The sequence below is a fragment of the Blennius ocellaris genome (assembly GCF_963422515.1).
Source record: "Blennius ocellaris genome assembly, chromosome: 1".
In the NCBI taxonomy this organism is placed as follows: domain Eukaryota; kingdom Metazoa; phylum Chordata; class Actinopteri; order Blenniiformes; family Blenniidae; genus Blennius; species Blennius ocellaris.
Genome location: NC_137650.1, coordinates 30,120,291 through 30,136,541, shown reverse-complemented (window position 1 = coordinate 30,136,541; position 16,251 = coordinate 30,120,291). Strand labels below are relative to the sequence as shown.

The window sequence follows — 16,251 nt, the reverse complement described above, 5'->3', positions numbered from 1 at the left end:
TGTTCCCCTCACAAGAACACACAGTGTTGCTAATATACGATTTGACCAGTTCAGCTCTGACCTGCTGTAACAAGTTTCCCTAGATTTAAAAAAGAAACAAACTTTTGTTTGTTTGTTCCCTTGGTCGCATTACAACCGTTTACTGTTCAAGTCATACTTAAAAAAAAAAAAAAAATTCATGTGAATGAGCGTCTTTTAGAGACTTAAAGTAAAGTACACCATGTACAGAACACACTATCATTGTTCCTCCAAAGGAAGAGTTGATCCGAGAGTCATCCGTCTTACACACTGTCACAGTGTCGGTCCACAGGCATGTTTTTAATCTCTCCTGGAAGACGGCCTTATGTGGTGATAGTAAGCTGCTGCAGCCATGCACAACATGCCGCGTTAACAATGCTAACAGCCATGTTAACAGCATCTGGTACCGAATTGCTGTGGACACTTTCACGGCCCATCACACCAGTGACCTTGCAGCCAGAATAAACTTGAGTGAAAGTTTTTTTTGTGCAGGACACTTTGTCTTCTGGTAAAACAATAGGTTCAGGATTAATATAAATCTGATGGATCTTTACTGCACAATTGATCAAAAATCACCTTTACATTCCAGTTCAGAAGTCTTGTTACTGTCTTTCTTCACTGGAAGAAGTGCTGAGCAGACAAGAGCCTCACCGGATTCGAGCGAAGAATCCTGCAGCTTATTGGCTGTAGTGAACACGCAAGATACTCATTCACCTGCTGAATGCTGCATTAAGCCAGCAGCGCCCCGTCTCCTCCCCGGCTCTAACGGACGTAGCTATGACGCAAAACTCTCTGAAGTGTGCCCTCTCATTTTGCTCGGAAGATATACTGTACCAGCAGTTGATATATCGCCGCACATTTTTCACGGGGCAGAGCACAGATGGTGCACTTTGCTTTTGTAGAGGGAGATGTGTAGTAGAATGAATAACACAGTCAGTTATTTTTTGTTGTTGTTTATTATTATTATTTTTAAAGAGACCTGTAACTGAACGTTTACCTTAAAAAAAACAGTACATCCTCTTTGCCGTCTTTGTTGATGTAAAATTATTTAAAACCTGTGGCAATCCAAACCATCTCACTGTGACAGTCAAATGAAATGTGCAGTGAAGTTGCAGAAATGGGAAGTGAGCAAGTCTGCCTGACAAGAATCTAATATTGGCCATAAAAATGTAAAAAAATAAAATAAAATAAATCACATTAAAACAAATGCACCTATTTACTGCTGTGTAACATTTATTCATATATTTATTTATTTTTAAAGAACTGTCATTTCTGGTATTTTGTGTTCAGAAAAGACACGTGTCCATGCTCTGTTTTACGTATTTAACCTCATGCCTTAATGAAGGAATTTCACTTTAGGTGTTGCCAGTCTGGTCGCTTTCCAAGTTCAGCCCTGTAGTGTGACACGGTTTGACAGCAGGTTTCAGTGTAATTAATGTTCTGGATGTAATGCAGATCGTTTGTTGAGAGACATAGAAGAACAGGAAATGTTTCAGTGGAAACTATGAGGCTGCATGTGCCAATTAAGAATTATGACGTGCGTGTGAGAAACAAAGAGACACTCGGAAGACATTTAATGGAAGTCGATCCTACGTGTTGAAAGTGTGCCTGTCATCTATTGTACCTGTTGCACCGGCTTTATTACATTCCTCTCACACAGTCATTAGATTTAACTTTGTACTTGTAGAAGCCCGGACAGCTGATGGAAACTATATCACAATATGTGAAGCTATTCCTCACGATGAAGTACAGAAATCAAAATGTGCTTTTGTTGTTTTTTTTTGGTAGGATTTCTGTTATTTAATAATGTCTCATTGGCCTTTATCTGCCGATAGCAGATGCTTTTGCGTCCAATAATTCCTGCACAATAGCTCCCACTTCATTGTTCTGAACTGAATAATCCAAATATAGTAAACTTGGAGCCTTATTTTAGGCCTTGCGAGAGGCTTTCTGTCACGGTTGGAGTGTTTTTGTGTCCTTATTGAGTATTTGCTTGCGAGCGCTGCATCACATCACTCTTTACTTCCTGTCAGTCATCTGACACCCACAGGGAAATTTCCAGCCTTTGCCAGAAAGTAATCTAGTAAACTGTCTCTTCACACTTGTGTCATCGAACACGGTAAAAGTTTGGTGCGAGACCACAGACTTTACGTAAATCGACGAGCAGTTAATTGTGAGGGCGAAATGGTTTTTATCCAGTGTACAAAAGTGAACTTTACACACACCGTGGATGGAAAACCACACTATTAAACGACGTATTGTTGAATCAGAATTGCGGTTTTTGGATTGCTATAGGTAAAATTTTTCTTTTTTTTTTAATTGGTGAAGAGATTATCGGAAGTAGAATTCTCATTGTTGCATATTAATTGTAGTAAAAATACGTTGCGTCAACATTTCTATACCAACACCTTTTCAGCAAATAATAATAATAATGTAGAATTTATTGTGAGATTTAAAGGGAGACTGTACCTCCAGTGAAATATCACACCGTGAATTCAACAGCGTTTTGAAGTGAAAGAAATTATGTGGATTATTTATTTATTTTTTCCAAAGTTGGATGACACAAGTCATTTACATGGATTTGAAGTTCTATTAGTTTTCGCTTTTGAGGTGCCAGAAAAACATGATGCGTTGCACAACATGTCACAATACCTGATGTATGAAGACTGGTTTGACCTTTTTGAATTTTCTCTTGTGGTACTCCAAGTTGTTCCACCCCCCAGCCCCATTTTTTTTTTTTTTTAAAGTTCAGCAAGTCATACTTTTCAAAACTGTTGTGCCTGCTTGTCCTTATGTATTTACGAAGTTGAGTGAGTGTGTGTTTTGGCATGCAGTTGCCATCGTTCAGTGTCTGTGTGTGTTTAAATCAAGTATAGTTTGTATGCCAAGCCTCAGCTCGTGTCACTCACTAATCCCTCATGCAACGGTGACATCAGTGCTCCTGTTTTAGCAGGTGAAGGAGACGAGGAGGAGGAGGAGGAGGAGCCCACTGATTATCTAATGCTCTTCCAGCCATCTCAAGAGTCTTGGAGGGCCACTTATGATATTTTCAAAAACATATAAGCCGCTGTGGCGAGGTGGAGCCACGCAGAGTTGCGCATAAAGTAGAAGCGGTGTGTCGTGTTGCTAATTCTAATCCTCTCTTGGGCCACAGGGCTTGTGAGGTAATTAAGATTGTCCATTTGGGTTTGACTCCGGTAGCAGAGTTACTATAGACCAACGGTCGCATTCTCCTGGCAGCGCGTTTGTGCTCCGCTTGTCCCACTGTCATGTATTTGGCTGGACTCGGGAAGAGGAGGAGGAGGAGGAGGAGGGGCTGACTGCAATGGAAAGGTTCCCGGTAAGATTGCAGTAGTGTCACTGGACCAGACGGCAACTAACTTAGGCTTCCCAAGCTCCTTCAGTCTGCTTCACCTTATGCTTCACCGGCCTTTTGTCATCCTCTGAAACGAAGGCAGGAGAATGAAGGCGACGCACGTTTGACCAAAATGTGTAGAATGTTTGCGACTGATAAAGTCGCAGAAAACTATCCGTCTTTTCTCTCGAGACTTCATATGTAGTAAATGACGGTGATGGTTATTGGGAGCTGGCATGAAGCAGCCTAATGTGTAGGCCTGCGGTCCAGTAACAGTGGTGGCTGGGGGGCAGTAGAAGAAGGGGAGGTGTTATTAAGTGGGGGGGGGGGGGGGGGTTGCCCCAGAGCCCTGGATAGCTTAGGATTGTCCAGGTCTTAGTGGGATTTCAGTGTAATCTGGATAAGGACAGAAATACCTTGAAGGTGAGCATTGGAGAAAGTGCTCAGCTTCTCGGCGATCTGCCTTTTGTCTTTTAATTAATTTATGCGCATGTGAGAGGAAATCGCACATTCCCTTTTTAACAATAGTATTGTGAATTTTACATATGAAGTGCAGCAAACCGTCCCATTAATTGTATTTTTTTTAAAAACAAAAAAAACCCAACTTGTCAAGGTCTGTGGATTTTTGCTTCGGTAGGTCTGGAGGAAGCTTTTAGCTTTTATCTGTGTTAAAATCTGAATGAGATCAGATTGAATGAAGTAGTTGTTTATAACACAGGGAAGGTCTGATTACAGGCGTCGAGCTCTTAAATGCAGTGTTTTTGCAGCTTGAAATGTCTTAACTCCTTACTACTTACATTTTGCGGCCTTTGCTTTTTTTCCCCCCCGTTAAATATAATAAATAACCATATTTCCCCTTTAACCCGACAAGATTGTTGCCCCATAGACTGTAGATGTTATGATCAGGCCCTGGAAGTATAATTTTGCCATTATTGCTGTTTATATCCTCAAAACCAGATAAGTGGTCATATTACAGTGTGTATACACTCGGTCTACATTGTTTATACAGGGAAATTGAAAAGATGAAGAGGGAAACTTGAGAAAGAAGTAGAAATTTAGATAAACACAGCCACAGGACAGGCATAAAAGTCGAGGACATATGGCAACGTGATCTCTTTAAAACCTCATCTGTCTTTTGATTACCAATCTCGGAAGTCTGTAAAACCGCTCGGCTCTTGTCGTACACGTGTTGACGTAGCCTCATGCGTCTTCCCCCTCCCATGGTGTCAGTCGGGTACGTCACTCTCCAGCTCTCTTCTCACAAACTCAAACCTTCGTCCTTTGGCCTGATGGCGGGGAGCCGCTCCACTGCCAGGCCTCAGTTACTCTCCTTGGCACAGTGACACATACGGATCACATACTTGTGCCGCAATATGCAGAGAGCATTCAGGAAGACCAAAGCGCGTCATGAGCTCGGGGAATGCAGCGTGCGCTCTGACGTCACACGAGCACACATTTGATCTAAATGCATTTTTATTACGGCCGAATATAACCGAGGGCTGAAACCACCTCCTCCTCCTGCTGTGCTGGCCTTCTGCATATCTGTGTTCTTGTGTACAGACGCAAAGGTATTGAATATCTACTTCTCCTATTTTTTTATTTTCTTTTTCTGTCAAACTGTGAAAGACGGAGATTGCAGCAGTTCACATAATCTGATGGCTTGTGTGATATCCGAGGCAGCGCTCACAATGTACGCGGCGCCAGTGAGAAACAGGGACAGGTCACCAAGGATGAAGTAACCTATCCATTTTCTGCAAACTCCGTATTTTTAAACCATGGACGTCATTCAAGGGCGTTTGGGACTGAATTCCAGGACAAGTTCAGTCTCCTGTGAGTTACTCGGTGTCTTCCCTTCTGTGTGTGTGTGTGTGTGTGAGTGTGTGTGTGCATTCCCGTACGCTTGAGTTTCCGCACTATCTGGTGAGGTAGGAGAGATGTCACTGCAGACAGAATAAAGGTCAGGGCGTACTCTGGGAGCGTTGCTCCCAAAAACAATGAAGGTGCATGTGCGATCAGAAACTGCTGCATTTAGGGACAGCCATGTATGAGAGACTATGCTGTGCTCCAAAAAGTCCTTTTATTGTCTCGCTTTCGATATTTTTCATGGCTTTACAGCCAATATTTATGTTTCGTCATTTATTCAACTTCACTCCTTTACTGCTGGTTTCTTGGTATGTTGCGATACACACACATTCAGAGCAATAACCACTTCCTCCTGGAATGTATGTTGTCCACATTTTACTGATAGTATAGAAAATTACTTATTATTAGACTTTCATGTTGCACACATCATTACGTATAATATATTTATTTTGTTGTTTTACTCTGAGTAAGGGCACATGGGTCATATTTTGTAAACATCAGATATCTAAGAGGTGTAACCCTGACGTTCTCATCCTATCCTTACTTACAGGATTTAACATGTTTCCTTCTCATAATTAAGACTCCTGAGCAGATTCTGATGAGAACAAATTTAAAATTCTCACAGAAAGCATATCAATGCAGTGTTGAGTCGATTAATTTATATTGGTCCAGGAGAGTTTTGCACCAGATGAAACGCAGGGCTTTGATACTAATCATGACACGTGACAAATATTTCATTGTATTTTACATGAGGATATGTCACAAATTTCACTTTGTGCTTCTGTTGCAACAGTGACTTTTACATCCCTTCATTTGTAACATTCAGCTGTTGAATAAAAGGAATGACATTGACATTAAGAATTTTGTATTTCTCTGCCACGTGTGTTTTAAACGGTCCAAATCATTATTTCTGAACCGTTTGTACGCCGACACAAACCTACCACTTTATCTGAAAACAATGACAACATAAATACCGGTATTTTGGATGAGTGGACCAACTTCATAACATACACATCCATGTTGAACAAATCTTTTAAAGCGCAGATTTAAATTATTTCAGTGGAATTAATTGACATGTGTTAAAGTTTTAATTTAAGCACCATTGTGAATAACAATCAGCATATGAACTATTTAAGAAAATAAGATTAATAAAATGGATACTTTTTATTAAAAATAAATCTGGAAGAAATGTGGCACTTATGTAAAAAAAAAAAAAGTTAATAAGAAATTATGAATTGTCATTGTATTTTCTTTATTTCTGAAAGTTTGCTTCTTTTTATTCTACATTGGTTGGATTTGGATGTTAGATCATTATCATTAAACAATTAATAGTGTTTGGCATTTGCCAGTGTAACTCAGTGCTCATTAACAGATGTCTCTATTCAGAATAAGATATTTAATTCAAGTTTTCCAATGCTTTCTTGTCACGAGTTATTCTGTTCTGTCACGTAAATGAAGCAAAGCCTCTGCCAAATGAATTAAAGGTTGCCTATTGTTTATCTGCTGGTATTGGAAACCTGATTTATCAAGACCATCAACAAAAACAAAACATCGTGAGATCTTTTCAAGAAAGAAACGTTTCATTCTCATTTCAAACCTTAAAACAGGACATTGTAGTTTTTGCACCAGGGCTGGTCCTTCCTCTGTGGTGTGTTTTGTCAGATGGGGAGAGAGGGAGCGAAAGAGAGAGAGAGAGAGAGAGAGAGGGAAAGATGGAAGTGGAGAGACGGCGAGGATGTTCTGGGACAAACCAATCCACAGTGGCCTAGTTTCCCTCAGCCATTCTAGTGACTCAACTAAAGTCTTCTGCCTGGCTGACTGTGGGCTTGGCCAGCATGGATAAGACATGTGGACAGAGCCTGCATACACATGGTTGCGCTTATTTATTTATTTTTTCTCCTTCTAAACGGATGAACTGCAATTACATTAACACGTTAGATGATTAATTTTTCTTCACTGGGGTGGCGTGTTTTTTTTTTGTTCTCCCCCCTCGGTGCTTTTGCTGTTCTTTTCAACATGAAAGCAAATGAGCGCGAAACACCCTGTGATAAATGCTTGGAAATGTTTACTACATCACTTGTTTCGTTTAGATTTTTTAATGAATTGTTGCCATTTGCACATTTCCACTGTTGTGGAGTTGCGTCAGATAAGACTGGATTGATTTCAAACTGCCTTCAGCAGCTGTTTGATCCCGGAGCGTTTTTATAGACCGCCGTGGATCCATTTGCCGTATATCAGGAAACGTGTACATAACAAACTCCAGGCCGCGGGGAAAGGGGGTTTTTATGTCCAAGACTTTGCGAGTAGGTGAGTGAGTGTGGAAACTTAAGAAGAAGCACGGGTAACGTGAGGAGTCCTAAGAAATTTTTCACTTCTGGAGTTTTGGTTTCGACCTCTGAAAATCTGTGATTCCTACAGCTGCCATTGTCCTGGATTTACTCAGTTTCGCTGGATTTAAGCTTTGTATATTGTTTTTAACATTTCAGAAACCACTATATGAGTGGGTGACTAAATACAATACATTATTAGTTTGCCGTTTTCCAGGAAAGCTGCTGTACTTGGAGCTAAACGTAGTTCTTCAAGATGCCAATTTGATTTTAAAAGACCTAAATCTGTTAAAACCAAAACACTTCTGCACAATAAAGCCTATTTTTGTGACATTCTTCTTTCTTTATCAAAAGAGCTGTTTTGTCGACAGAGCCAGTCATGTATATTGGGTTAATATTGTAAAGGGTGCCCAGACATGAATCCTGAAAGAGAACCAGTGTACAAAACTAATCTCTAATCTACACACAAGATGCATTGACTCAAGGTTATCATTAGCTGATTATGCGTCTCTCTCAAGTAAGACAATTTATGCACCAGTCATCTGATTCCTGTATTTTTAGTCTTATTTCAATCAGTTTTAGGTAAATTCTTGCCGTGTCTTTGCAACTGGATGTTATTTGTTGTTTGTTTTGGCAAAACATTTTCTAAATAGTATTCTTACCTCACATTTTATACCTTTTTTTGGAGGGAATGTCTATTTTAGAAATGAAGTAACATCATCAGATTGCTTTGGTTGAATCCATCCTGAACAATAATTTAGATAAAGTTGTGTAAAAGATCCTCAGTAACTGGACAAGTCTCATTGTTATCCTTCGAAAAAGCTCTGCAAGAGGGAAAGCTGTCATTTCTGTTTTCAACTTTGACAAAACTCCAAACATGAAAACGTTGAATATCTGCAAAACCTTCAGTTATCAGATTTGGTGATTGATCGACTTCGCCAAATGTTGGTGTTCATTGACTCCTTAGATGTCGGCGTGGTCTGAGGTTTGAACCCTCCTCGTTTCTGTTGGCTTCAGTGCAGATTGATGGGCAGCGAATGTAAGTGGCCCCACATGAAAGTGAATTATTCCCTTTGAGGTGACACACACACAGCATGGGCAGTTAGCACAAGTCTCTGAGTGGCTCGACGTGCGGCGAGGTTGATGTGTCGCTCGGTGCCATTTAGGCCAACACTTGGTGTGTGTGTGTGTGTGTGTGTGTGTGTCCGTCCGTCTGTCTGTCTGGTACATAGCGTACACCCACACCTGTGCCTGGGACTGCCGCCCTTAATCAGACCTAATCAAGAACATTGATTCATCTCCATTTAATTCACACTTTTAGACGGGAACACGCACAAAAAAACACGCAGCAAGGCTTTTTCTCCACCAACAGTAGTGAGACCGACACTTTGAGATGTTTTAAAGAAGAAATTGAGGTTTGTTCGACGTCGCTGAGGCGCTATCATCCATGAATATAAAGTTCTACTTGACCGCATGTGGAGAAGTTCTGAAGGAGGGAGAGAAACTCTTGAACTGAAGAAGTGGTGCTCTCGGGGAGTGGGAGTTAGAAGGAGAGCATGTCAGCAATGTATCAGCGAGAGAGATCTGGAGATTGTCAGTGAATGGCGCGGCCGTGCACGTTTACCCGAGGAACGCATGCGCCCCGGCTCGCCATCCCAAGATTCCCTGCATCCTGGTCCCGGCTCTTGGGTGGAGGAAGCTGTTTACTCTTTCTATCTCTCACTGCTGACGTCGGCCCACCGAACAATGTCATCCAATTTCCTGTTTTTCACTTTAGTGGAAAGCCACTCTCCCAGTGTGTATGGCGTAGTGAGTGTATGTGTGTGTCTATGAGGAGGAGGAGGAGGAGGAGGAGGAGATCTATAGGGCCGGATACACTGGGAGCAGGATATAGGGTCAGCGGCAACTCCACCATGTAAATACATTAGGTGTATTGAATGAGAGTAGCAGGAGACTGCAGAGTGTCCTGAACGCTGCTCAGAGATTACTCTAGACACCTCGCAGCTCTGAGGTGCTCCGGTCGGCCCAAGCAAGTGATGTCACAGTGTGACATCACATCACCTGAGACTTTTTTTTTTTTTGTTGCTTTGTTTGTTGACTGGCATCCTGGAAAATTTTCACTTCATCACCCTTCAGTGAATCATTAAACAGTTTTGAAGTTTGGGACAATAATTATCGGTTGTTGAAGTTTGGAAAAGACTCCAAAGCCTTCAGGATCGCCGTGTGCCCATTGAATTGGATGTAGTTTCGGCAAGTTCCTGAGAGATCGGTATCCTCTGTCATAGAGTCTATGACATGTTGAGAATTGAGTTCACTGGTATTGTAGTGAGACCCTCTGTATTCTAGCAGTGGCAGGTGGTAGATATGCAATTCATCGCTTTTGTGTATCAACATGCCCACGTCTGCGGAGTAATTGCAACGTCGAGCCATAATGGTGTAAAAAAAAAAAAAAACATTTATACAGATATGTTCAGAAACTAAAAATATTTCTCGCGCTCGGTCGTCACCATCTTGGCTACGTGGCTCCAAATGAGGGCGTTGTGGTGCTTTTTTGTCGTGGAGGCGAAATCGTCAAAATACGAACCGAAGAACCTGAGTGAGCCGCTGGAATTTTGTTCAATAAATGAAACTATTTGTAGAAAAAAAAAAAAAAAAGGCTGACGTGAAAAGGAAAGGTTGTTATTTCCACCGTCCGGCAGCGGCGGAGGGATTTGGGTCGACACTTGTTCACCCAGTCATTGGGTTGTATGAAGATGTACTGTGTGTTATTGCACGACTGCACATATTTGATTTGTACACTTCATGGTAGTAAATTAGTTTGCAATCAGTCAAATGCAGATTGTTTTGTTTTTTTGTTTTTTATGATAAAAACATTTTCAACCGGTGAAGCCATCAGATGTCTGACGGACTTGAAATTGTGATAAAACCAAAACTATGAAGGTATTTGTTTTGATAGAGGTACATTTAATGATAATGTAGTGTGATGGTTGGCACTGTTTTGCCTGCACATGCAGGGTTTTCTCTTTACAACATAGTTTTCTCACAAGAAAGAACAAACACACACAAACAAAAAATAAATCATGCCATTGAGGTTAAATGTGACTAATTGCCAGTGGGTGTGAAAGTGCATGACCCCCCCCCCCCCCCTCCCCCCTGCTCAACAAACTTATTCTATTAACAAATGGTGATGTGGAAACGCGCACACACACACACACGCATACATTGCAATGTGACTGGTACAACATGGGAGCATATAGTGGGGGGGGGGGCATACACACCACGTTCGCGCCGCTCGCCTGCCTGGCCTACATGCTCACTCACTTCCCCTGCTTTGTTTGCCCCTGGTTGAACGCCAGCATGATGTTTGCGGGATGCAAATGCTCGGCTGAATGATTCATTGCGGTGTGTGTGTGTACTGTACGAGGGGACGATGTCACTTGAAGACGCTGGCAGACTCGTGTGTGTGTGTGTGTGTGTGTGTGTGTGTGTGTCTGTGTGTGTGTGTGTGTCAAGCTGGCTGTTGGAGTTGCACAACTGCAGTTGCATTGGTTCGTGCCACTGTCGGTTAGAGAGGGAAGTCGCGCTCGGCCTCGGCTAGCTGGAGGCTTTGAGGCCCGGCGCCGAACGTCAAGGCCCTGACCTCAAGGAGTTCCTCAACACACGGCATCACAGTGGAAACATGCTTCTTCTTCCTTTTTTTTTGAATGTGTGGTTTATTCCTGTGCGACAACCATCTGTGACATTTATCCAGCAGCCGTGCACAGAGGAGGGAATGTTTCGTTTCACCTCTGCAAGGGGGGGGGACATAAATACGTGGTTTCGAATCTCTACTCAGAATTAATAAAGCTGAAGACGGAGTTATCTGCTTTGACACACGTGGTCAGAATTATTGAAATGAAATCTGACAAGAGGAAAACTGGGTCTTACTTAGTGAAACCCTCTTTGGAAGAGGTACATGTCTGTGGCATTTCCATGTTCGTCCCCGTTCTGTACACACACACACACACACACACACACACACTGTCCCTCCTGTGCACATGAGGCTGTCATGCGACCGGGTCCTCGTGTCTGGGAAAGATCAGATGATCAGAGAGCATCAGCTTGTAGCTATCCTGATTCCATACTCCGTGTTTGTGGACAGCTACAACAAACGACCCAGTGTCATGATGACGTCAATTTGGCTACAACCGAGGGCTAATCAGCTTTTTCTCTCTCTCTCTCTCTCTCTCTGTCTCTCTGTCTCTCTGTCTCTCTGTCTCTCTGTCTCTGTCTCTCTCTGTCTCTCTCTGTCTCTCTGTCTCTGTCTCTCTCTGTCTCTCTGTCTCTGTCTCTCTCTCTCTCCCCCCTCTCTTTGTTGTTTCATGGAGCTTTTCAAAAGGCTTACAATTTAGCAAGAAGTGATTTAGTGCAGCCCGGCACGCTCTGAAATTCCTCTCTGTATTCCTCCTCACATGTGTAGATTGTTTACGGAGACGAGGAAATCTAGAGGGATGGCGGTCCGCAAGGGGCTTGGTTGCTATGGTTACTAACCCCTGAGCTGGGTTCCATTTAGCAGGAAGGAAGCTAAATTATTTGCAGACAGAAAAAAAAAAAAGAGTAGTGTCATGTAAAAGTGTAATGAGTTGAAAACTGGACCGTGTGAAATCGCTAGATTTAAAACATTTTTTTTTATTATTTTATTCTAACTCTGCTGTACTGTGGAATAACAAATCAGAAGAGTAGAATTTCAGTGATGGGAGGTGTATATGAATCCTTCAGTGGACAAATATACACATTTAGGTATCTATGCAGAAGTATTGGCCTAAAGAAGATGTATATTAAAAGTTATATATTGTTATTATGATAAAGGAAGAGATCAGTTTGTGAACGAATTGTGGAGCAGGTTGTAAATTTGTATTATTATTTAATAGTATTAAAAAATTGATACAAAGTAAAAATGACAACGTCTGCTTTCATGCTAATGGTGTTAATGTAGCCAGACAATTGAAAGTTTAATGACCTTAAAACTGAACTTCTGAGTAGTTTTGATTTATAATCAAAGTTATGCCTTTTTTCCCAGAGTGCTTTAGAATATCATATCTAACACAAATCAAATGAACATAATGTAGTTCAACGTTTTCTATTGTAGAATTATACAAAACTCACTTGAGGAGTCAACAGACTGGTTGTCATATAATGTGTGTAAATGTACAGCCAGGATTCAAATATAATCCAGGAACTTTCTCCTGAAAGTGGTATTTGTCAGAAAGTAGATTGATTAGAATGTTAAAGTTAAGTCGCATGCTGTGGGTAGAGTCAACTATATTGTCTTTTTTCCAAACTTGAATTATTCAGTATTGTCTCATAAATAGATGCAGGTTGTCTAGTCTACAATTGGAATTGATCGTATTGTAGTTGTCAGTTGTGTCTTTATTCATAAACCTTGTAATTAGTGAGTTTTCTTAATTAGTCTGGTGAATTTACTTAATGCTGTGAGTACTTTTGGTTGCAATTTGTGGGGATTTCAGGTGTTTCAACTTCCAACGTATACAAGCCTCTCACACCCATCACAAATCTCATTTATTGCTCGTACGGCAACATTTTGAAAATGCAGAAATTCAACCTAACGTTCTACACAACATGAGTTAATTGTGAGTTTCATACATAGTGAGTTTGTATTCAGTGTGTCCTGCTGATTGTTTGAGCTTTGCTTCTTTAGACCTTCCGCCTGAAATTATATGCAATTTTAGATATGAACGCCTGAGAAGATCTCGTCGGTAAAACATGGCTAAATTATACTTTTTATATGCGAGTTGTGTTTCAGGTTGGCAGCACTTGTTTGCACTACCATTCACGTTTGTTCTATTCAAAGTTGGTCAAAAGAAATATACTGATAGTCATAACAGGAGGTGTGTTTTTGAGCTAATGGAATAACCTACACACAATTGTATGAAGATGTCTTTATTGATTCATCGTTTTTCTAATTTGATCCATTTTAGATTTGTTAATCGAACAAAAAACCTGATTGATTTTGTTGTTTTCTCTTGAAGCTGTGGTTTTTAATACACATGCACTTCAAATAAGAATAAATAAGAGAAAATATCACTCGTATGAGATATTTTTGAGTTTTTTTCTAATCATTGTTTTCTTCTTGTTATCTTTCAGACCACATTAACAGAGGTGCAATTTGGACCAATGAAGTTATTTAAAGACCCACTTCAGGTAACGTATAAACAATGCCAAACATCAGAATGATTGATGCTCATGTGCTGGAAGTGTTTCCACAGAACAACAGCGGCGCTCCGGGGAAATGTCCATATCATCTGGAGGCTTTTAGCTGAGCTGGGGAGCTAAACTCGGTGTGACCGTCAATATTTGGTAGCGTTTTTCCAGGATTGGCATTGCAGTGTGTCACCTCCTTGTGTTTGCAGAGCGAACTAATCTGGAATTTCTCAACGAGACCACACCTCTTTAAGAGATTAAAAAGGGCAAAAAAAAAAAAAAAAAAAAGATTTTGCTGCAAAGAAGAGACGGGGGAGGAAAAAAAAAAAAACTGTTAATGGACACATTGTGTGCAATGTAGCCTTGGGTTGTCAAGGCAACAAGTCCAAACATTTATGACTGAGAACATACCATAATGAACAATGGCGTTATGGAAGAGCTGCACAGAGGACCCATGGACCGGTTTCGTCACTGCAGACAGGACATTCAGTGACGTTCAATGGTTCATTATACAGTTTGTGCTCGCCCCTTTGGCATGCGCCGCTTCTGCTGCCGTGTGAAAATGTGGAAAATCTGCCTTTTCTGGATTTTATGCACATTTTTAAATTGTACAGAAATAGGTGCCGAGTTTAGAAGAGTTGAAGAGTTTCACGTCTCCTCGAAGTTAATCCAGCCTATAATAAAACACCTGGACAGTACGCACCCCCCCCCCCCACCCCTTTTTTTACTTTTGAGAAAAATTCTGTCTTCTCTCCTTTACTCTCAATCACTGGAAAGCACAGCTGGGAACATCCAGGCACACCAGTGATTGTCAGAGCCCAGGACGAATTGCAGGTTTAAGACTGCAAATGTTAAACTTAGATGAATGGATCAACATTGGTTTTAGTGGCACTACCAGTACCAATGGGGTGATGAGTCCTCATATCCAGGTGGGGACGTCGGTATGCCGACAATTCAGTCGTGTGAAGATCAGCTGAAATCCACCAAACAGTCAGTCGAATGCCGGACTTCCCATCTAAACACCTTCTGTACCTGTCCAGCTTGGGGTTGGTACAGGTGAAACAGAAACACAGACAAGCACACACTCACTTTCAAGTAATTTAGAGTCAACAGCTGGGTTTGCACACACAGGGAAAACACGCACAGAACTCAACACAGTAAGGCCCAAACCAGACTCAAACCCATTATACAGCTGAAAACTAATTATAGTTTCTACAATTTGTTTTTATTAACTTTTCATGCAAAACATTTGCTGGTTGACCACATGAGAATTTGATGCTTTTTTTTTTTTTTTATTGAATATAGTTAACTCCGTTTTAATTTGGACATTATTTGGACAAAATAATATTTTGACTTCAGAATTAACTTTAAAAAAAAAAAATCCCGAATAAATGTTACTGGCATATCAGTTGTACAGCCAATAATGAAATTCAGCTGCCAAACGTTATTACTTGTGATGTGCCTCCCAGAGTGGGTCATTGTAAGTCCTGTAATTTAATGCCATGTATGAGCGCTCGCAGACTCTTGCTTCATTGTCGGATACACTCCAGTAACACGGCGGTAGGAAAGCGAGGTAGAGAGATATCCCCTTCCTGTTTTTGTCACTCACAGCTGATCCTGTCATGCTGTCATGCCCTCCTCCCCGCCGCTCCTCCTCTTTTCTCGCGGTTCACAGGATCTGGCCAGGGCCTCTGTTTTCGACAATGTTTTCTAGGCAGAATGATCAGAGCCTGCCAAAATACTCACTATCCCCTTCAAACTTTTTTTTTTTTTTTTTTTTTTTTTATTTCCCTGTTGTTCACTTTGTCTCTCTGCCACTTTCTCTGCCTTGTCCATCTGTTTCTTTGGATAACAGTGTATCCTCACTTCAGAAACATTTTTGCTCGAATGTCCTTTGAGATTTTTTTTTTTTTTTTTTTTTCCTTTTTCGTCTGTTGTGACTGGGTGTGTTATTACTGAGCCGGGCGTATCTGTCTAGTCCCGGCACAGGCATCTGAAAAGACCTTATCTCGGGCTATATTACCCCTGCTCCTCCACCACTGCGGGAATGTTGACTTTTCAACCAACATCCCAATGTGGAATTCTGATCTAATTCCCCGAGCGTACCGAACATAGCTGCAGGACTCGGAGGTGATGTATTTATGACCCGGACACTTATTGCTGCTTGTAGGGAAAATGTTCCTCGGTGGAATATGGTTCGCATTAGCAACACCTCCTCATGACATGGTGGGGGCTGACGGCTTCATGCTTCAGGCTGCCTTTTGGGTCCCGAATTAAAGCCTCAGCAATTGTCGGCATGAATCGAATAGACAACTGTCAAAACAACCAATCCTCTGTTGCCCTCGTTGCAGGAAGGACCGGAGTTGTAGCTTCTCCCCCCCCCCCCCCCCCCCCCCCCCCCCGACAGAGCCGAGTCTCTGTGCCCAAACTCAACCTTTTTCAGGTGTGATGCAAACTTAAAGCTGCAAAACAAGCTTTCTTTTCTTT

The 16,251-nt window shown here is 41.5% G+C and overlaps 1 protein-coding gene across 1 annotated transcript in view; it reads left to right on the top strand.

Moving 5' to 3' along the window:
* pde8a (phosphodiesterase 8A) overlaps positions 1-16,251 on the top strand; it is a 45,547-nt gene that overhangs the window by 6,818 nt on the left and 22,478 nt on the right. The window contains exon 2 of the mRNA XM_080494423.1: positions 13,708-13,764. Coding sequence (XP_080350549.1) covers positions 13,708-13,764 — 57 coding nt within the window. The remainder of the gene's footprint in view (positions 1-13,707; positions 13,765-16,251) is intronic.